The sequence below is a fragment of the Geotrypetes seraphini genome, chromosome 5 (genome assembly GCF_902459505.1).
Source record: "Geotrypetes seraphini chromosome 5, aGeoSer1.1, whole genome shotgun sequence".
In the NCBI taxonomy this organism is placed as follows: domain Eukaryota; kingdom Metazoa; phylum Chordata; class Amphibia; order Gymnophiona; family Dermophiidae; genus Geotrypetes; species Geotrypetes seraphini.
This window is the reverse complement of record NC_047088.1, coordinates 244,163,601-244,187,615: the sequence shown is the minus strand read 5'-3', so window position 1 is coordinate 244,187,615 and position 24,015 is coordinate 244,163,601. Positions and strand designations below refer to the sequence as shown.

General features: G+C 46.5%; 1 protein-coding gene across 1 annotated transcript in view; it reads right to left on the bottom strand.

Moving 5' to 3' along the window:
* The window catches only part of ESYT3 (extended synaptotagmin 3), a 167,389-nt gene extending 147,917 nt beyond the window's left edge, over nucleotides 1-19,472 (bottom strand). Inside the window, exon 1 of the mRNA XM_033946727.1 lies at nucleotides 18,970-19,472. Within this exon, the coding sequence (XP_033802618.1) occupies nucleotides 18,970-19,269 (300 nt within the window). The 5' untranslated portion in view covers nucleotides 19,270-19,472. The remainder of the gene's footprint in view (nucleotides 1-18,969) is intronic.
* Between the last annotated feature and the right edge of the window lie 4,543 nt (nucleotides 19,473-24,015).

Sequence of the window (24,015 nt, the reverse complement as noted above, 5' to 3'; positions counted from 1 at the left end):
CCCCGGACAACTGCAACAATCCACTTTACTCTAGTCCAGGGGTGTCAAAGTCCCTCCTCGAGGGTTTTCAGGATTTCCCCAATGAATATGCATGAGATCTATTAGCATACAATGGAAGCAGTGCATGCAAATAGATCTCTCGCATATTCATTGGGGAAATCCTGAAAACCCTCGAGGAGGGACTTTGACACCCCCTGCTCTAGTCAAATTCTTCAGGTATTTCCTGTTCTGTTATCCGATACTGAGAATAAAGACACTCTTCTGACTAGGATTCTGAGAAAGCTGGCCAAAGATGGAAAAACCTCAGGAGGGTCTAAAGCAAAGAGTTAAAATGAGATGAACAAGGTAATTGGTACTGCAACGGACACGAGAAAAAGGACAGACTAAGATCAGTCCAGTACGCAGCAATGGAGAAGGTAATAGATCCAGAAGCAGGAAGTGATGCAGAAAGCTGCTATGAGCCAAAGCGTGTGGCTATCATGAAATGTACGTGCAAGTTAACTCCCACGCTCAATCCCTTTTAGCAGTCAGTAACTCACATCGTACATATGGGTGCATGACATAGTGACAAAATTCATCACCATTCCCATCCCTGTGGATAAACCATGCAAAATCATCTCCATGTCATTCTATAAGGAGAGAGGGAAGAATCGGCGTATGAATGGGCTCAGCTCCTCCCTTTGATAGATGGTTGGCTTTGTTGAAGCAACAGGCCTGCTACGAATTGGACTCTTACTCGTCTCGATCACAGGAGCAGTGGAAGGAGTACTGCAGGCTTTGGGCTGCTTGCTTATCCCTCTGATGCTATGCCATGCTCTCTTTTTCTTGCCTCTGAGGTGAGATGGGTTCACAAGCCTCTTCTGTTCTGCATCTCTTTACATGTCTGTTTAGTGGAGCTGTCTACCATACTTTCTTTTTCTTTTTCCTTTTATCTTCCTTTCATTGCTTTGGAGGTCTTGTGTGCAAGGTGTTCTGTGTGTGTCTGTATGCTTAAGAGTGCGTGGTATGGCTGTTGTATGCCTGGTTAGTGGGTTGCCTTGAATCGTTTGGGGATTCTGCTCCGTTACATTGATTAAACTGAGAGAGATGCTGGTGCCATTGGTACTGTATTGTTTCTTGTTCATATGCTGAGCTCCATTTGCTACAGATCTTTATGTGTTTTTCTCCTTGGTGTTCTTATTTCTTTGTAACGTCCCCGGTTTTCTCTGACTCAATAAAAATAATATTACAAAAAAAGAATGGGCTCAGCCACTGACCCTCAAGCCTTGCATTGAAGAATGCTGGTGTAGAAGAATGCTGGTGTAGAAGGTTGAGATAGACACTAAAGAATGACAGTTTCTGGTACCCAGGGCTGATACTGTGATGTCATAATGCTTTATTCCACCAATAAGAGCCAATCGTCATCTACTATTTTCCTGTGTCACAATGGCTTCATTATCCTATACTTGGCTCACATAAGAATCAGAGTATGAATGGACTCAGCCACTGACCCTCAAGCCTTGCATTGAAGAATGCTGGTGTAAAAGGGCCGAGATTGTGATGTCATAAAGCCATATTCCACCAATGCCTAAGAGCCAAACTCATCAGTGATGTCACAATGGCTTGATTATCCTATATTTGGCTCACATAAGAATCAGAGTATGAATGGGTTCAGCCACTGACCCTCAAGCCTTGCACTGAAGAATGCTGGTGTAGAAGGACTGAGGTTGAGAGAGACACTAAAGAATGACATGGGATTGTTTCCGCAGTTATTCGCAGGGATGGGAACAGTGATGGATTTTGTTACCGTGCCATTCATACTACATTAAAATGTATGGTAATGAGGCCATTAAGTATCCCACCACAATATACAGATGGAAGTGGCTTTTAATGTGTGCACAAAATGAAACATTTTTAACCAGGGCTGAGGCAGCAGAAGGGTTGGCTGAGAGGATATAGGGCCAGCTTTTGGGGGTTCAAATCCCCAGTTTTGCCCTTTTTTTCCAATGATTTGTGTCAAGTGTCTGCAACTTTTAAAAGACAGATAGGAGGTAACAGCACATGCGCATGGTCCCAAAAGGAAAGTGCCCACACACATCTCCAACTGTTTTGCAAATAAATAGCAGCCTCACAAAAATGTTACGTGCAAGAAATTTTTGTAAGGCCAATATTTATGTGCTGAACACGTCCAGAACGTGCTGCCACTTTCATTTTATTCAGACATGTGCACATTGAGCTGCTCTTACCGCTGAACCTTTGTGTGCATGTATCTGGCAGGTTCCCCCTCCCCCCGCCCCAATTAGCGCACATGGTCTGTGCGCTTAAAAGTAGCATCTCATTAATACCATACAGTTTTAATTTTATGGTAGAAACTGAATGCCCCTATTAGACACTGAGGTCTTTTCTCCCTTTTTTTGAAAAGAAAGGTGTGTTTTTTGTCCTGTATGATTGGAGGGTGCAGTTTTTTGTGATTTATTTTGGGCATCCTTTTCTTGAATCTTTTTTGATATTTATGCTTTTAAGGCAACCATGAGAGGTCAAATTATTTCATTTTCGGCTTATATTAAAAAACAATTTTCTAATTTGGAACAAAAAATAAAGATATTAGAATCAAAATTAGTTTTATTTTACTTTTGTGATTATGATAAACATACCGAGGGCCTCAAAATAGTACCTGGTGGGCCGCATGTGGCCCCCGGGCCGCAAGATTGAGACCACTGTTTTAAACACATCTCCCTTGTGCAAAAAGCACAAGAGGGCAAGCTCTGCCGACTCTCCTGCTCTCTGCCGCCCTGTCCCTGCAGTGCAAGCCCGTGGTTTTAACCCGTGGCTTAAAAGCGTGTTCTGTTCCATTAAAGCCCCCCCCCACCCAATATTGTTTTGACCTCACTTGTGCGGAGAGCAAGCGCATGCACGGACTGCATCTACAGGCAAAGAAGATGATCTGTGCATGCGTCTGGATCGCTCTGCAGCGATCTGTAGGGTTGCTGTGGGACGGGCCTCCGATCACATTAATTTGCATAAGAACTCGTAGTGAATCAGTCGCTCAGAAAGACTTGGCCACGGATCGGATCGGGGAGTTTAGTGAATCTAGGCCCAATGGGTCTATTTACTAAGCTGTGCAAGCTGTTACGGTGACTATTAACACATGCTGTTAATGTGGCAGATAACTAACCTAGAACAGGATAGAAAATGGACAGGGACTGTATCATACAGGTCAAAGAACCCCATGTATTAATGGTGCAGATAACGCAGTACAGTTAAGTGCTGTGGGTTCAAACACACGTTGCTCCTTAAGACCCTGGGCAAGTCACTTAATCCCTCCATCACCCCAGGTACATTAGACAGATTGTGAGCCCACTAGGAGAGACAAGGAAAAATGCTAGAGCATGCTGAATAAATGCGGAATAAATTCAGGTAAACCGTTCTAAGCTCCCTTGTGAAAACAGTATAGAAAAGCTTCAGCCTCTGATAACCAGAGCTGGTATTGTGACATCATAATGCCTCATTCCACCAATGCCTAAGAGCCAACCTCATCAGTGATGTCACAATGGCTTGATTGTCCTTTAGTTGGCTCACTTTTACGACATTTTGATTTCTAGAGTGGTGCAGTGGTTAAAGCTACAGCCTCAGCACCCTGAAGTTGTGGGTTCAAACCCAAGCTGCTTCTTGTGACCCTGGGCAAGTCACCCAATCCCTCCATTGCCCCAGGTTCAGGTTCATTACATAGATTGTGAGCCCACTGGGACAGACAAGGAAAAATGCTTGAGCACCTGAAGAAATTCATGTAAACCATTCTGAGCTCCCCTGAGAGAACAGTATAGAAAATTGAATACATAAATAGCACCTAAATAGGAGCAACTAAGTCACCCCAGCCCGAGCTAGCCTGTGCAAAAAACCTCTAGCGCAGCTTGATAAAAGGGGCCCTAAATCACCTTATCTGCCATGCAGTTAACACATGTTAAACTTTCTCTGTGTTAACTGAATAGGAAATGGCTACGGTCTGGTGGTTACTTTGCATTAATTTTGGCAATTAATACAGTATGTGGCAACTGCAGTACCACACGTTAGTAAACAAAGGTTGTACGAATCGTAACCACCAACACAGCAGGATTTCAAAATGTTCTGAGAAGCAAAAGAAGGCTGATCGCATCGAAGGTGATGAAAGCCAAACAAGCCACAGAAGAGGGCGAAGAAAACAAAACACTAATATGGTACAACGCGACTTTATTGGCAAAATAAATCTTAGACACAAGAACCAATGTGGCCACGTTTTGGAAATAAAATATACAATAGAATAGCATTTATGGGCCTCCGTGTTGTTTTATGCTTGTTTATTGATTTGATCAAACTAACTGCACCTTACTTACCGTATTTTCACGCAAATAACACGCACCCGTATAAAACGCGCACACGTGTATAGCGCGCAGAAATCACGATGATAAGCACAAAAACTTTGGTATAACGCGCTCACGATTATACCGCGCATGCTGCCCGACTCTCCGTTCACCCCCCTGACTTCCGTGCACTGCCCCGCCTCTCCGTGCGCTGTCCCGACTCTCCGTTCACCCCCCCTGACTTCCGTGCACTGCCCTGACTTTCCGTGCGCTGTCCCGACTCTCCGTTCACCCCCCTGACTTCCGTGCACTGCCCCGCCTCTCCGTGCGCTGTCCCGACTCTCCGTTCACCCCCCCTGACTTCCGTGCACTGCCCCGCCTCTCCGTGCGCTGTCCCGACTCTCCGTTCACCCCCCCTGACTTCCGTGCACTGCCCTGACTTTCCGTGCGCTGTCCCGACTCTCCGTTCACCCCCCTGACTTCCGTGCACTGCCCCGCCTCTCCGTGCGCTGTCCCGACTCTCCGTTCACCCCCCTGACTTCCGTGCACTGCCCCGCCTCTCCGTGCGCTGTCCCGACTCTCCGTTCACCCCCCTGACTTCCGTGCACTGCCCCGCCTCTCCGTGCGCTGTCCCGACTCTCCGTTCACCCCCCCTGACTTCCGTGCACTGCCCCGCCTCTCCGTGCGCTGTCCCGACTCTCCGTTCACCCCCCCTGACTTCCGTGCACTGCCCTGACTTTCCGTGCGCTGTCCCGACTCTCCGTTCACCCCCCTGACTTCCGTGCACTGCCCCGCCTCTCCGTGCGCTGTCCCGACTCTCCGTTCACCCCCCCTGACTTCCGTGCACTGCCCCGCCTCTCCGTGCGCTGTCCCGACTCTCCGTTCACCCCCCCTGACTTCCGTGCACTGCCCCGCCTCTCCGTGCGCTGTCCCGACTCTCCGTTCACCCCCCCTGACTTCCGTGCACTGCCCTGACTTTCCGTGCGCTGTCCCGACTCTCCGTTCCCCCCCCTGACTTCCGTGCACTGCCCCGCCTCTCCGTGCCCTGTCCCGACTCTCCGTTCACCCCCCCCCGACGTCCGATTCATCCCCCCCCCGGCAGGACCATTCGCACCCCCACCCCGAAGGACCGCCGACTCCCCGACAATATCGGGCCAGGAGGGAGCCCAAACCCTCCTGGCCACGGCGACCCCCTACCCCCACCCCGCACTACATTACGGGCAGGAGGGATCCCAGGCCCTCCTGCCCTCGACGCAAACCCCCCTCCCCCCCAACGACCGCCCCCCCCAAGAACCTCCGACCGCCCCCCCCAGCCGACCCGCGACCCCCCTGGCGACCCCCACGACGCCCCCACCCCCCTTCCCCGTACCTTTGGTAGTTGGGCCAGAAGGGAGCCCAAACCCTCCTGGCCACGGCGACCCCCTAACCCCACCCCGCACTACATTACGGGCAGGAGGGATCCCAGGCCCTCCTCCCCTCGACGCAAACCCCCCTCCCCCCACCGACCGCCCCCCCCCCAAGAACCTCCGACCGCCCCCCCAGCCGACCCGCGGCCCCCCTGGCGACCCCCACGACCCCCCCACCCCCCTTCCCCGTACCTTTGGTAGTTGGCCGGACAGACGGGAGCCAAACCCGCCTGTCCGGCAGGCAGCCAACGAAGGAATGAGGCCGGATTGGCCCATCCGTCCTAAAGCTCCGCCTACTGGTGGGGCCTAAGGCGCGTGGGCCAATCAGAATAGGCCCTGGAACCTTAGGTCCCACCTGGGGGCGCGGCCTGAGGCACATGGGCCCAACCCGACCATGTGCCTCAGGCCGCGCCCCCAGGTGGGACCTAAGGCTCCAGGGCCTATTCTGATTGGCCCACGCGCCTTAGGCCCCACCAGTAGGCGGAGCTTTAGGACGGATGGGCCAATCCGGCCTCATTCCTTTGTTGGCTGCCTGCCGGACAGGCGGGTTTGGCTCCCGTCTGTCCGGCCAACTTCCAAAGGTACGGGGAAGGGGGGTGGGGGGGTCGTGGGGGTCGTCCAGGGGGGTCGCGGGTCGGCTGGGGGGGCGGTCGGAGGTTCTTGGGGGGGGACGGTCGTTGGGGGGGGGGGGGGTTTGCGTCGAGGGCAGGAGGGCCTGGGATCCCTCCTGCCCGTAATGTAGTGCGGGGTGGGGTTAGGGGGTCGCCGTGGCCAGGAGGGTTTGGGCTCCCTTCTGGCCCGATATTGTCGGGAAGTCGGCGGTCCTTCGGGGTGGGGGTGCGAGTGGTCCTGCCGGGGGGGGGGGGGAGGTATCGGACGTCGGGGAGTCGGCCGGGCAAGAGGGCTTGGGCTCCCTCTTGCTCCGATCGTGGATGCGGGTGCGGGTGGGAGCGCGTGCGAGTGGTCGTTCGGGGTGGGGGTGCGAGTGGTCCTGCTGGGGGGGTGAATCGGGCGTCGGGCGGGGTGGGAACTATGTTTTAAAACTTTCGTATACCGCGCTCACGCATATAACGCGCGAGGGGTATGCGCGGTAGGTAAAAACGCGTATAACGCGCGCGTTATATGCGTGAAAATATGGTATATAGTCTTTACTCAACAATCATTCATCAATATCGTATATCAAACTTGTTCCCTTTTTGAAGCAAGTCATAAAGAGAAATGAAATTGAACGTGGGGTGGTGCATCTGAGGATCGAGTTGACAATCCTTTATGACTTGTTTATTGATTTGTGCATGTGACTTCTGTGACCCGCATAGATTGCTTGGATATGTGGGATAAAAGTGTTTTTAAATAAATAAAAATTTGTCTTATTGTAGTAATTTGGTAAGAGGGGGGGGGAGAAAATGATTGTTCTAAGTATAAATTGTATGTTTAATAATGCGTTTTATGAAATATTTATGTTCAGATAATTGTATTGCATTGTCAAAGTTTAAAAATCAATAAAGATATATAAATAAATAAATAAGGGGTCCTTTTATTAATGTATGTTTATTTCATAATTTATTATAATTTGATTAATTACTTCAATACAATGTGAATAGGAGGGGGGAAGTGGGGGAAGGGAGGTGTGAGAGCGGGGGGCTTAATGTGGGTCAAATGGAAATATATTTTGGAGGAATGATAGATATATGTATAGGAATAACATAATTGTGAATCTATTTGAAATGAAAATCCATTTGTATTATATTATATTTCCTTCAATAAAATGTTATAAATTACAAAATAAATAAGGGGTCCTTTTATTAATATGCGCTAACCAATTTAGCGCACGCTAAATGCTAAGGCATCCATTATATTCTATAGGCGCCTTAGCATTTAGCACGCCTTAATAAAAGGACCCCTATATTGCACAAAAGAAATAATATATCAATATGCTTAACTTGTTGAAAGTTGCTGCTGGAGTTCTCCTTCTGCTATTATTGATCTACCGTTTGTTTTATGCAATTCTTTCCAACTATTATTTGGTAAATTGTCATTCCCCTGATACAGGCAGATGCTGAAATGAGGCTACGTTGGATCTTGGGTCTAAGAATTATTTGGCTAATAAAGTCACTTTGGATTTTCCAAAATGTTATTTAAAAAAAAAATAAATAAAATTTTTTTTTTAATGCATGGGATGTGTGACGAGTTGGTAAAAATGTTCTGACAAGTTTCTGGAACAAAAGACCATATCAAATAACTAGCCATATGGAAATAAGCTTGAGAAATACACCTATTTTTTGGTATCTGCTGGGTACATATGAGCAGGACTGGATGTTGGGCTTGATGGACCTCGGTATAACCCAAGAAGGCTTTTTTTCAGCTTATGTTACACTTGTATTTTTCAGTTAGCAATAACACGGGAGACCAAAAATACCACGCAACTGAAACACTGATGTGGTTTGGTTGACACTTGTATTTTTCCCCCCCACATACTCTGATTAAGATAAACTTTGAGAAAACTATACATGACCGGATCTCTCCTTTGTTGCATGAACCCTATTGGTTACTACTCTAACTAAGCGAGGATTGATTGTAAGGTCTTATGTCCGACTTTTAAAATATTATCTGGAGAGGGGGCGCTAGTGAGCACGATCTATGGTGGACGCATAGCAACACAGCTCCTGCAGAATCACTCTGTGTATCGATCCCCCTGCATGATTTAAGTCTCCAAATTCGGCACACACGGTGATAAATTGCGTCTCAAGCGCGATGGCTTCTACTAAGCCCGGAAAAAGAAGAAACACGGACCCTGTATCGCCGCAAAAAACGTCATCATCCCAAACGGAGGAGGCCTCAACCCAGACCATCCTGGATGAAATCAGAGCCATGCGGTCGGAAGTTAAGGCCGACAACGATGAAATAAACGAGGAGATTGCCACCTTTAAAAAGGAACTTGCAAAGCTACAGCTCCAGGTACAGGCTACAGACACTAGGCTGTCTGTAGCTGAAAATAATGTAAAAGAGCTGCTCAGATACACAAAACGTGTAGAGCAATTAGAAACGCTGATTGAGGATTATAGTAACCACTCCAGGAGGAATAATTTTAGAATACTCGGGATCTGAATTTCTACAAACCAATTTGCCCAAACTGCTTGATCTTAAATTTGATCTCCCATTCGAAATTGATAGGGCACACCGGGTCCCCTCTAACTCGCTACCTAATAGAGCAGGGCAATATCCCAGACCGACGGTAGTGCGCCTCTTGAGATATACACAAATTATGGAGATCATGCAGCAAGCACGCGCTAAGGCGCCGATCAAATTTGAGGGTAACACTCTCTTATTTGTACCAGACCTAGCAAAGCAAAGAGCCAAACTAAGAAAGCAGCTTTTGGAATACCACCCTAAGCTGAAACAACTGGGAGCAAGATTTGGCATGATGTACCCGGCTCGCCTGAGGGTTACATATAACAATCACACGAAAGACTTCACCAATCCTACAGAATTGGCTGAATACTTGGAAACTCTGAGCCCGAGTACAATTGATTGTACCTGACTTTTTCACTAATGGCTTAATCTCTGTCTTCATTAGTACATGCTAACAGCTTTTTCCTACTATACAGGAAAATTACAGCATATCAAACAGTTGGTCTTTTGTTATAATACTGTGCCTTTATATTGCTGGGGTTCAACATATTGAAGGATATTTGATTCTGCTGGGCAGTGCTGCTTTGGAGTTCCACCTGGCTCACTGACCCGTGGTAAATTGTCCAGTTTCTCACTTTACATGACTTTTCTTTTTTGTTTCCTTCTTTTTTATTTTGACTGCTTGGCTATTCTATATAATATCATTGCTAGTACATGGTTTGTATGCTTATGGTTATACATGTGCGATATTACAGACTTACCTGATCCTATATATCTCTATAATATATGCCTATTACATGTGCTACTCTAAATGTAAAAGGATTAAATAATCCCATCAAATCCAGGAAAATTCTAAACTACATTTCCTCTCTGTCCGCAGATGTAATATTTCTCCAAGAAACACATTTAGACGCTGTTTCCTCTTCCAAACTATCTCTCCCCTGGGCACATCCGCCTTTATTCTCACCTGCCATTGACAAAAAGAATGGTGTTCTTACCTTTATTAGAAATGTAAATCACATAAAACTTCTCTCTCATACTACTGACAACCAGGGAAGATGGGTGTCCACAAAAATATGTATTAACGCCCACAATTTATATCTATTAAACTTATATGGTCCAAATACAGAAGACTGCTCTTTTTTCACTGCTTTAGCTGATCAGCTTAATGGCTATCAGGATACCCCCTTCGTGCTAGGAGGAGACTTTAACCTGATTATTGATCCCTCAAAGGATAGAAAATCCGTATATAAACACAAAAAGTCAAAAACATGGTTATGTCTTCAACATATCATTGCCCAATTTCGCCTATCTGATCCATGGCACATAACTCACTTAGAAGACAGAGACTATACATTTTTCTCTGCACCTCATTCCTCGTATACTAGGATTGACTATTTCTTGATAGACCCTTCTTTAGTCAAATCAGTTATTCACTCTGAAATCAAATCAATCAGTGTGTCTGATCATGCGGCTGTCCTACTGTCACTGGACACCCTACCTGCTACTTCTCCACAAAGCACATGGAGATTAAATTCCTCCCTTCTACAGGATCAGAATTTCCGCACCCATGTAACGACTGCAATACAGGAATATTTCGCTTTCAACTCACCCCAAGACAGTAACTGGATATCAGTGTGGGATGCGTTTAAAGCGTACATAAGAGGAACCATTATTTCTTATAATGCTCACTTAAAGAAAGTTAACAAACAGGAATTAGACACTTATGAATCTAAACTTAAACACTTAGAGACACTACATCAAACGAATCCTACTGACATGCAATCTTTGAAGAAACTTCAACATCTTAGATTCCAATATAACACTTGCCTTAGTAAAACAGCTGCGTCACAAGTATATATGACCTCTGCTAAATACTATTCTGATAGCAATAAATGTGGCCAACATCTTGCTTCCTATCTAAAAGGGAAGAGGAATAAGACTACAATTTCTGCCATTCTTACTGATACTGACACTTTAGTTACTGGGCCAGATGAGATCCTAACACAATTTCATAGCTTTTACTCAACCTTGTACACGTCCGAAATTCAACCAGACAGTACATCTATCCCTTTTCTTGAGGGTCTCACTCACAATATATTGCATGAAACAGATAATATTGGGTTAGATGCTGATTTTACTATAGAGGAAATCGATGAAGCTATGAATCTTATGTCCACTAAGAAAGCACCTGGTCCAGATGGCCTACCAACTGAATTTTATCAAGTGTTTCGAAAATGGCTCTCTCCCTACCTATTGGAGTTTTTCCAATATTTGCAAAACACTGGAGATATTAGGGGCTCTTTCACTGAGGCCACTACTATTGTATTGGCCAAACCAAATAAAGATCCGCTTAAAGTAAACAACTACAGGCCTTTATCCCTGATTAACTCAGATGCTAAAATATATGCTAAAATCTTGGCCAATCGGCTACAACTGATCTTACCTAAATTGATTAATCCAGATCAAACTGGCTTTATGGCAAATCGATTATCTAGTGATAACACAAGAACTACCGTATTTTCGCGGATATAACGCGCACCATTGTAAAACGCGCACAGGGGTATAGCGCGCAGAAATCACGATGATATGTACAAAAACTTTTCTATACCGCGCTCAGGCATATAACGCGCATGCTGCCCGACTCTCCTTTCGCCCGCCCTGACTTTCCGTGCGCTGTCCCGACTCTCCGTTCACCCCCCTGACTTCCGTGCACTGTCCTCCCTTGAAGTCCTGTCCCCCCTTGAAGGTCTGTCCCCATCCTGAAAGCCTGATGCCCCCCCCGACGTCCGATACATCCCCCCCCCCTGGCAGGACCACTCGCACCCTCACCCCGAAGGACCGCCGACTCCCCAACAATATCGAGCCAGGAGGGAGCCCAAACCCTCCTGGCCACGGCGACCCCCTAACCCCACCCCGCACTACATTACGGGCAGGAGGGATCCCAGGCCCTCCTGCCCTCGACGCAAACCCCCTCCCCCCAACGACCGCCCCCCCAAGAACCTCCGCCCGTCCCCCAGCCGACCCGCGACCCCCCTGGCCGACCCCCACGACACCCCCACCCGCCTTCCCCGTACCTTTGTGTAGTTGGGCCAGAAGGGAGCCCAAACCCTCCTGGCCACGGCGACCCCCTAACCCCACCCTGCACTACATTACGGGCAGGAGGGATCCCAGGCCCTCCTGCCCTCGACGCAACCCCCCCTCCCCCCCAGCCGACCCGCGACCCCCCTGGCCGACCCCCACGACCCCCCCCCCCTTCCCCGTACCTTTGGAAGTTGGCCGGACAGACGGGAGCCAAACCCGCCTGTCCGGCAGGCAGCCAACGAAGGAATGAGGCCGGATTGGCCCATCCGTCCTAAAGCTCCGCCTACTGGTGGGGCCTAAGGCGCGTGGGCCAATCAGAATAGGCCCTGGAGCCTTAGGTCCCACCTGGGGGCGCGGCCTGAGACACATGGTCGGGTTTGGCCCATGTGCCTCAGGCCGCGCCCCCAGGTGGGACCTAAGGCTCCAGGGCCTATTCTGATTGGCCCACGCGCCTTAGGCCCCCCCAGTAGGCGGAGCTTTAGGACGGATGGGCCAATCCGGCCTCATTCCTTCGTTGGCTGCCTGCCGGACAGGCGGGTTTGGCTCCCGTCTGTCCGGCCAACTTCCAAAGGTACGGGGAGGGGGGGGGGGGGGGTCGTGGGGGTCGGCCAGGGGGGTCGCGGGTCGGCTGGGGGGGAGGGGGGTTTGCGTCGAGGGCAGGAGGGCCTGGGATCCCTCCTGCCCGTAATGTAGTGCGGGGTGGGGTTAGGGGGTCGCCGTGGCCAGGAGGGTTTGGGCTCCCTTCTGGCCCAACTACACAAAGGTACGGGGAAGGCGGGTGGGGGTGTCGTGGGGGTCGGCCAGGGGGGTCGCGGGTCGGCTGGGGGACGGGCGGAGGTTCTTGGGGGGGGGGCGGTCGTTGGGGGGAGGGGGTTTGCGTCGAGGGCAGGAGGGCCTGGGATCCCTCCTGCCCGTAATGTAGTGCGGGGTGGGGTTAGGGGGTCGCCGTGGCCAGGAGGGTTTGGGCTCCCTCCTGGCCCGATATTGTTGGGGAGTCGGCGGTCCTTCGGGGTGAGGGTGCGAGTGGTCCTGCCGGGGGGGGGGGATGTATCAGACGTCGGGGAGTCGGCCGGGCAAGAGGGCTTGGGCTCCCTCTTGCTCCGATCGTGGATGCGGGTGCGGGTGGGAGCGCGTGCGAGCGGTCGTTCGGGGTGGGGGTGCGAGCGGTCCTGCTGGGGGGGTGAATCGGGCGTCGGGCGGGGTGGGAACTATGTTTAAAAACTTTTGTATACCGCGCTCAGGCATATAATGCGCGAGGGGTATGCGCGGTACGTAAAATCACGTATAACGCGCGCGTTATATCCGCGAAAATACGGTATTGCTCATGTAATTTCACTTGCCAAACTTATTAATTATCCTGTAGTTGCAGTCGGATTGGATGCAGAAAAAGTATTCGATCGGGTGGAATGGCCATATTTGTTTACTGTCCTATCTTGGTTTGGAATGTCCCCTATATTTATAAATATGGTAAAAGTACTGTACACATCACCGACTAACAAAATTTATGCTAATCAATATTTTTCCTTGCCCTTTAAACCTAGTAGAGGCACACATCAGGGGTGTCTTCTATCTCCCTTACTCTTTAACTTAGCATTGGAACCCCTCCTGATTGCAATTCGTACGTCACCCCACATCCAGGGATTCTCATATGCTGATGTGGACATCAAACTCTCAGCGTACGCAGACGACGTCTTGCTGTACCTCACTCCTGATTCCATTTCTCCATTGCTCCAAATACTATCAACATACTCTATTCACTCTGGATACAAATTGAACCTTTCTAAATCGGAGGTGATGCCTTTGAACTGTCCGGAAGACTGCCAATCCATTAAAGAGCTTGGACTTTTATGGTCGCCCAATAAATTGAAGTACCTTGGACTTTACTTTGCACCGGATTTAGATGAGACCTCGGAACATAATACGGATCATGTTCTTGATTCAGTTCGACAGTTAACGTCATCTTGGTCCCCACTGAAATTATCCTGGTGGGGCAGACTGGATACAGTCAAAATGATGATCTCTCCTGTCATCAATTATACCCTCAGTATGTTACCGGTATTGCTGAAACCTTCATTCTATGCCAAATTGGACAAAATTCTCACTACTTTCCTCTGGAATAACAAACCACCACGTATAAGCCTACAAAAGTTGAGGAATGACAAAGAATCAGGTGGTGTGAACTTTCCTAATTTTAAAAACTACCACATCGCCTTCTTGCTTCGACAAGGTTCTAGATGGCTCCATACCACTGATGATAGCTCTACGCCTCGCTGGCTACTGCTGGAACGCTCTCTATCTACAACCATACCTTTAGAGGATCTACCTTTCATTGGACAGTCGGATCTCTTGAAAATGCAACCAATTCTTGCATCCACATGTACAGCTATTCGACACGTGGATGCTATGCTCTCACCAAAATGGAGTGAAACTACGCAAATACCTATCTGGGGAAATAATAAAATTCGCATTCAAAATGCACCGACCTATAATTCTGTACGGAAAACTAAAGGAATACACCGATTGTGTCATCTCTACTCAAACTCTACCTGGACCCCTTTTCAGAGGTTGGCGGAGAATTACAACTTGCCAAAATCACATTTCTTCAAATGGATACAACTAAAATCTGCCATTACGGCACACCTGAAGCAACAACCTGTTACAGATGAACTCCCTAACATTTTGATATTGTGCGATCAGATCTCTCATGCCAGACACGAATCATCGCAATGGTATAAAATTATGAGAAAACATAACACTTTCTCACTCACTACTCTTTATTCTCTCTGGAGTACAGACACAGGACTTGAACTTGACGTCAGAGACTGGAACGACATTTGGAAAATGTCCCACTCAGCACTTGCCTCATCTGCTATTACTCAATCTCTTTTTTTCCTTATACATAAGGCATTTTGGACCCCAATAAAACTTGCCAAGATTGCACACCAAGACAGCTCAATGGATGGTAAATGCTGGTCTTGTCGCTCTTCACCTGGAACTTTAGATCATATGATCTTTCAATGTGACATCATAAGACATTATTGGTCTCAAATTTGGCGTACTATCAGTGCCGTACTACACATTTCGGAACCCATCACACTGGCAATAGTGATGTATGGCCATCATGGACTTCAGACTCCTCTTGTTGAACCGCAAGCCAAATTGCTCAAAGCTTTACTGTCCATTGCTATTAAACAGATATTATCAAACTGGAAGTCTTCATCTACCTTATCCTATGCAGCGTGGTGGAATCAAGCATGTCTCACAGCTAAGTTTGAATTAGTGGCAGCTGAAAGGAAGGGATCTTTGCATAAAACAAACACTATCTGGCAAACGTTCCTGGACTATTGTATTGATTGATATGGATTTAATTCAAATTAAAGTATGCTTACGAATTGATGATGCACCATGCACATAATAGCCAAGCAGTCCCCTTATTTCTTATTTTTATTATTTTTCTCCTTCATTTTCTTCTTTAGTTACATGTTATGTTGCTATTACTATTATTAGGTTGCGCATTGCAATGTTTCATTTCAGAATACTTACTATGTATTAGTCTATACGGTTGCTTTGTCATTTTTGGATGATTGATCTTGTTGTTCACAGTTTATTCTACTTTTGTGAAATTTCAATAAAACTATTTGAACTTAAAAAAAAAAATATTATCTGGAGCATCTCCTTTTCATTTGCCAAAATTATTGAAAGAACGATGTTTAATTTCTACTTGGCAGATTCATACAAATAAGTTTAAGTTGTCTTCACCCTCATCTGTTAGAATGCCTTCTTTTTTTCAAGAAATATTCTAGTTACACAATACCATCAATGTAGAATTCATCATCATGTCTATTTGGTATGAAGTTAATTAAAAAAAAAATTGAAGGCTTGTTTGAAAAATATTTATATAACTGATTATATTTCATGTTCAATTAACTTATTGATCTGGAAGAGATATGGAAAATGCTTGAGAACCCGATTGTAAACCACATGGATAACTTTGATAGGCAGTATATAAATACCTAAATATATAAAATTGGAAATTTTGGGCCAATCACATGTTAATCACACATTGGTGTCCTGTAGAGAATCACATCTACATTTAAGGCGTCTGTCTCACGGCTATGGAGATGTGTAGGAAGGCTTATGAACACCCAAGGCCACTTCCAGTGGAGACCACACCCACGCCATACCTTGGGCATATGTAAGCATCTCTGTAGGCGTGCGACATACGCCTACAATATAGGTGTCCTCCGTCCATTTTTTTTTTAATGTAAATCCCGATTGGCTGCGAGACGGTGGTAGAATCTGCCACCTACAATCTGGACGCTCGTTTGTAAAATCAGTCCCTTTGTTGTTAACTGTTCTTGAACTCACTGTTCCTCTAAGCTGAGTGGGAGTCCTCCTCCTTATGCCGGTAGGGGGAAGGGGGTGTTGGTTCACTATCATATTTTCAATAGTAAAGTAAATATATAAATTTAGGTATTTATATACTGCCTATCAAAGTTATCCATGTGGTTTACTGGGAAGCTCTGCGTGACTCCAGGGAACCTGTCTCTCCTTAGTGATTGACCCCCCTACTGGCACAAGGCAGCTGGAGGACTCCTTGCTCTTGCATTCCTGGTATAGACAGTTGGGGGAGACAGCACTAAGGGATCATAGCCTTCTATTTTATATTTTAACTTTATCCAAATATAGATTCGTCTATAAGGTGGAAAAGTAATAGGAATTTCCAGGGAATAAAACAGATTCAGGAGTTAGTATGCAAAGCGATTTAAGCGTGCAGGAGAGGCTTCTAGCCAGTTAAGTTACTTTTGCCCTGTCCGCTAATATTAAGCAGCACTTAACCTGGCTATTGTGTGGGCAATCCACAGGTAAAGAAGGCACTTATGTGGTTAAATGTTGATATTTAGTATACAACCAGACAAATTGGACTGCACAAGACAAAGTCCTATCTTTATCCAGTTTCATGTGGGCCACTGAATAATAGAGAGAGCATTCCATAAATCTGGATAGTCAATGCGAGTGCCTGGTGTGGTTCAGCAATGGCCAGAAAAATACTCATCACCAGTGGTTGAATATTTACCCCCTAAAGAGGGATTTTTCCCCTTAGATACTGATAGATAAGTTTTGTGGGTAAGATATTTAAAGTTCTTCAAGCTATGTATGGGTAATTGTAAAAGTGGTAAAACAAAAATAGATAGAATAGACTTGCTAATCAATGTGATAGATGTGCTTGTTTTTGTGTGCAAATAAACTCAAAACTCAACTCGATAGTCGACAAGCAAACACACATATTTCATCATCCACCATCTGTAGTCATTCTCTTTTTTTTTTATCCAATTTAATTTCTGTCAGAACTGAAAATCCAAGTTCACAAAGATAAGAAGATCCAAATGGTAACAAAGCCTTGATTGCTTTGTTGCTCAAGTTAGGATAGCTACTGCATAAAAAATAAAATTACTTGCCATTAGTTTTTAAGGGCCGGTCACATCAAAGAACGATGCTTGCTTGGGCGGCTGTATCTTTACGCTGTATCAAAACATTGACAGACTCTTGCGTATGCGACGTACATGTCATGTATTCTAATGTATACTTATGAATGGAATTTTAAAAAATAAAGTTCTGGAATCTCTTGTGGCACACCCGGAATCTCTTCATGAGACACTGGTTTACAAAAACTAGCACCTGCTTGCAGGACAAGGGTTAGTTTTTTTTTTTTTGATCTCTTAAATCACACGCCCTAGAAGTACTGTTTAATGACAACACAAATGGAGATTTGATAGGATAGTTACTCAGTCCAGACACACTGAATGTTCCTGAAACATAGATTTATGGCCTCATAAAAGGGCTGGCTTTTATAATACTTGGTACTCTTCACCCACAGCGGGAACCAGTTAGGACTCTGGCATAAATATCGGAGCACAAGTACTCGATGAGCCCAGACCCCCACACACACATTCAATGAGAGAGAGAAAGCAAAGGTGACCCGGCACCTGCTAGAAACTGTTATCACCACCGCAGTCGGGTGGAATATGCAGCAGCTTACAAAGGAATTACATTGACCGGTGAATTACAATTCAAAATTACTTCCCAAAACACAAATAGCTTGCTCTTCAAAGGTACAAAGGAGGGAGAACGCCACCTTGAAGGGTGCTAACTTTCTTGCTTACGGAGCAATAGGAGACATTCGTTTTCAGGGCTCTGAATTGTGCTACCTCTCTGGAAGAAAACTTTGGGGCGCCACAGTATCCACCATCCGGACGGAACGGGGGGTAAAAGCCGGGAGAAGTCATCCAAATGCATTCATCCAGGCCACCGTTTCCAGGGGATCACTAACATTAAGAAGATAAGAACTGCCACTGCTGGGTCAGACCAGGGCTCCATCGTGCCCAGCAGTCCGCTCCGTGACCTGTAAGTGGTCCTTAACCTAAATTCTTTAGTCCCTATTAATTTAGTACCTGGATAGTTACCCTCTATCTATACCCTTCAATCCCCTTCGCCTTCAGGAAGTCATCCAATCCCTTTTTGAAGCCCAATATTGGGATCTTTTCCAGATAAGCCCCGCCACTAATGGAAAAAGTGGACGCGCTGAAAGTTAAGCCCCGCCACCTTTTGCCAGCGCAGGCAACCTTAACCAGTGAAGTTCTCAGCACAATGGCCCCACAACGCAGCGCGATGTGTATAAAGTAAAGTGGGGGGGTTCCCCCCCCCCCGTCGGAGCACCCATAAAAGATTATAAAAAAGAGGATATGAAACTTAACATTATAAAAAAATAGGATAAAATGTCGACCATTTTTTTAAGGGCTCCGACGGAGGGGCGTGGGGGGGGGACTCCCCCCCCCCACTTTACTTTCTACAGATAGCGCCTCTTTTTTATTTTTTTTTTTGGGTGGTGGGGGTTAACTTTTTGGCGGGGCTTATCTGGAAAAGATCCTAATATTGTACTAGATCCCGGAAGGAGCACAGCTCTGCCCCCAAACTTTTCCCAACACCACTACTCTGGAATCGGGAAGCAGAGCAGCATTCCTGCCCCCACTCACCCAGGCCGGCAGCTGCTGGACCTGCAGCCCCCTGCTGATGACCCCCTGCTCGTCCTCCAGGAGCTCGTAGGCGGCGGCCAGGCGCGACTCCTTCCACTTCTTGTTCCTCTTCCACCACATCCACAGCAAGAGCCCGAGCAGGACCCAGCTGACGCTGAAGCCCAGGTAGCCGACCGCGTAGACGGGGAGCAGGTAGAGGACGGCCCGGGCCAGGTAGGAGAGCGCCTCCAGCCCCAGCTGGTTGGCGGCTGCCGCCGGCTCCTTGTCCCCGGCGGGGGACCCCTTCGGAGCTGCTTCCATGCTCACACTAACGGGCGGCCGCCCTCGCAGCCGCCGTTTTATCCCTCATGCCGGCGCCGCGACGGCTCTGAGTCTTGTCGCTGGTATGTCGCGCGTCTTCCTGCTCCAGCCCGCGAGCCCAGGTGAGGGCGCCCCGCCTCGCGCTCGGCTCCATGCTCTACTGCACCTGCGCACTGGGAGGCGCCCGGAATTCGAGCGCGACTCCCAAGAAGAGCGTTCTGTGTGTAACCTGTGGCAGGAGAAACACACTGTCTGTAACACACCTGTGCGATATGTAAATATACAGCCCAGGAGAAACACACTGTCTGTAACACCCCTGTGCGATATATAAATATACAGCCCAGGAGAAACACATTGTCTGTAACACCCCTGTGCGATATGTAAATATACAGCCCAGGAGAAACACACTGTCTGTAACACCCCTGTGCGATATATAAATATACAGCCCAGGAGAAACACACTGTCTGTAACACCCCTGTGCGATATGTAAATATACAGCCCAGGAGAAACACACTGTCTGTTACACACCTGTGCGATATATAAATATACAGCCCAGGAAAACACACTGTCTGTAACACACCTGTGCGATATATAAATATACAGCCTAGGAGAAACACACTGTAACACCCCTGTGCAATATATAAATATACAGCCCAGGAGAAACACACTGTCTGTAACACCCCTGTGCGATATATAAATATACAGCCCAGGAGAAACACACTGTCTGTAACACCCCTGTGCGATATGTAAATATACAGCCCAGGAGAAACACACTGTCTGTTACACACCTGTGCGATATATAAATATACAGCCCAGGAAAACACACTGTCTGTAACACACCTGTGCGATATATAAATATACAGCCTAGGAGAAACACACTGTAACACCCCTGTGCAATATATAAATATACAGCCCAGGAGAAACACACTGTCTGTAACACCCCTGTGCGATATATAAATATACAGCCCAGGAGAAACACACTGTCTGTAACACCCCTGTGCGATATGTAAATATACAGCCCAGGAGAAACACACTGTCTGTAACACCCCTGTGCGATATATAAATATACAGCCCAGGAGAAACACATTGTCTGTAACACCCCTGTGCGATATGTAAATATACAGCCCAGGAGAAACACACTGTCTGTAACACCCCTGTGCGATATATAAATATACAGCCCAGGAGAAACACACTGTCTGTAACACCCCTGTGCGATATATAAATATACAGCCCAGGAGAAACACACTGTCTGTAACACCCCTGTGCGATATGTAAATATACAGCCCAGGAGAAACACACTGTCTGTTACACACCTGTGCGATATATAAATATACAGCCCAGGAAAACACACTGTCTGTAACACACCTGTGCGATATATAAATATACAGCCTAGGAGAAACACACTGTAACACCCCTGTGCAATATATAAATATACAGCCCAGGAGAAACACACTGTCTGTAACACCCCTGTGCGATATATAAATATACAGCCCAGGAGAAACACACTGTCTGTAACACCCCTGTGCGATATGTAAATATACAGCCCAGGAGAAACACACTGTCTGTTACACACCTGTGCGATATATAAATATACAGCCCAGGAAAACACACTGTCTGTAACACACCTGTGCGATATATAAATATACAGCCTAGGAGAAACACACTGTCTGTAACAACCCTGTGCGATATATAAATATACAGCCCAGGAGAAACACACTGTCTGTAACACCCCTGTGCGATATATAAATATACAGCCCAGGAGAAACACACTGTCTGTAACAACCCTGTGCGATATATAAATATACAGCCCAGGAGAAACACACTGTCTGTAACACCCCTGTGCGATATATAAATATACAGCCCAGGAGAAACACACTGTCTGTAACACCCCTGTGCGATATGTAAATATACAGCCCAGGAGAAACACACTGTCTGTACCACACCTGTGCGATATATAAATATACAGCCTAGGAGAAACACACTGTAACACCCCTGTGCAATATATAAATATACAGCCCAGGAGAAACACACTGTCTGTAACACACCTGTGCGATATATAAATATACAGCCCAGGAGAAACACACTGTCTGTAACACCCCTGTGCGATATATAAATATACAGCCCAGGAGAAACACACTGTCTGTAACACCCCTGTGCGATATGTAAATATACAGCCCAGGAGAAACACACTGTCTGTAACACCCCTGTGCGATATATAAATATACAGCCCAGGAGAAACACACTGTCTGTAACACCCCTGTGCGATATGTAAATATACAGCCCAGGAGAAACACACTGTCTGTTACACACCTGTGCGATATATAAATATACAGCCCAGGAGAAACACACTGTCTGTAACACCCCTGTGCGATATATAAATATACAGCCCAGGAGAAACACACTGTCTGTAACACCCCTGTGCGATATATAAATATACAGCCCAGGAGAAACACACTGTCTGTAACACCCCTGTGCGATATGTAAATATACAGCCCAGGAGAAACACACTGTCTGTTACACACCTGTGCGATATATAAATATACAGCCTAGGAGAAACACACTGTAACACCTCTGTGCAATATATAAATATACAGCCCAGGAGAAACACACTGTCTGTAACACCCCTGTGCAATATATAAATATACAGCCCAGGAGAAACACACTGTCTGTAACACCCCTGTGCGATATGTAAATATACAGCCCAGGGAGCAGGGAAAACACACTATGTATTAACACACCTGTGGCATATATAATATACAGTCCAGGAGAAACACACTGTCTGTAACACCCCCTGTGCGATATATAAATATACAGCCCAGGGAGCAGGGGAAGCACACTATGTATTAACACACCTGTATCGTACATAATATACAGCCCAGGAGAATCACACTGTCTGTAACACCCCTGTGCGATATATAAATATACAGCCCAGGAGAAACACACTGTCTGTAACACCCCTGTGCGATATGTAAATATACAGCCCAGGAGAAACACACTGTCTGTAACACCCCTGTGCGATATGTAAATATACAGCCCAGGAGAAACACACTGTCTGTAACACACCTGTGCGATATGTAAATATACAGCCCAGGAGAAACACACTGTCTGTAACACCCCTGTGCGATATGTAAATATACAGCCCAGGAGAAACACACTGTCTGTAACACCCCTGTGCGATATGTAAATATACAGCCCAGGAGAAGCACACTGTCTGTAACACCCCTGTGCGATATATAAATATACAGCCCAGGAGAAACACACTGTCTGTAACACCCCTGTGCGATATATAAATATACAGCCCAGGAGAAACACACTGTCTGTAACACCCCTGTGCGATATGTAAATATACAGCCCAGGAGAAACACACTGTCTGTTACACACCTGTGCGATATATAAATATACAGCCTAGGAGAAACACACTGTAACACCTCTGTGCAATATATAAATATACAGCCCAGGAGAAACACACTGTCTGTAACACCCCTGTGCAATATATAAATATACAGCCCAGGAGAAACACACTGTCTGTAACACCCCTGTGCGATATATAAATATACAGCCCAGGAGAAACACACTGTCTGTAACACCCCTGTGCGATATGTAAATATACAGCCCAGGAGAAACACACTGTCTGTTACACACCTGTGCGATATATAAATATACAGCCTAGGAGAAACACACTGTAACACCTCTGTGCAATATATAAATATACAGCCCAGGAGAAACACACTGTCTGTAACACCCCTGTGCGATATATAAATATACAGCCCAGGAGAAACACACTGTCTGTAACACCCCTGTGCGATATGTAAATATACAGCCCAGGAGAAACACACTGTCTGTTACACACCTGTGCGATATATAAATACACAGCCTAGGAGAAACACACTGTAACACCTCTGTGCAATATATAAATATACAGCCCAGGAGAAACACACTGTCTGTAACACCCCTGTGCAATATATAAATATACAGTCCAGGAGAAACACACTGTCTGTAACACTCCCTGTGCGATATATAAATATACAGCCCAGGGAGCAGGGGAAGCACACTATGTATTAACACACCTGTATCGTACATAATATACAGCCCAGGAGAATCACACTGTCTGTAACACCCCTGTGCGATATATAAATATACAGCCCAGGAGAAACACACTGTCTGTAACACCCCTGTGCGATATGTAAATATACAGCCCAGGAGAAACACACTGTCTGTAACACCCCTGTGCGATATGTAAATATACAGCCCAGGAGAAGCACACTGTATGTAACACACCTGTGCGATATATAAATATACAGCCCAGGAGAAACACACTGTCTGTAACACCCCTGTGCGATATATAAATATACAGCCCAGGAGAAACACACTGTCTGTAACACCCCTGTGCGATATATAAATATACAGCCCAGGAGAAACACACTGTCTGTAACAGCCCTGTGCGATATGTAAATATACAGCCCAGGAGAAACACACTGTCTGTAACACCCCTGTGCGATATATAAATATACAGCCCAGGAGAAACACACTGTCTGTAACACCCCTGTGCGATATATAAATATACAGCCCAGGAGAAACACACTGTTTGTAACACCCCTGTGCGATATATAACTATACAGCCCAGGAGAAACACACTGTCTGTAACACCCCTGTGCGATATGTAAATATACAGCCCAGGAGAAACACACTGTCTGTAACACACCTGTGCGATATATAAATATACAGCCTAGGAGAAACACACTGTAA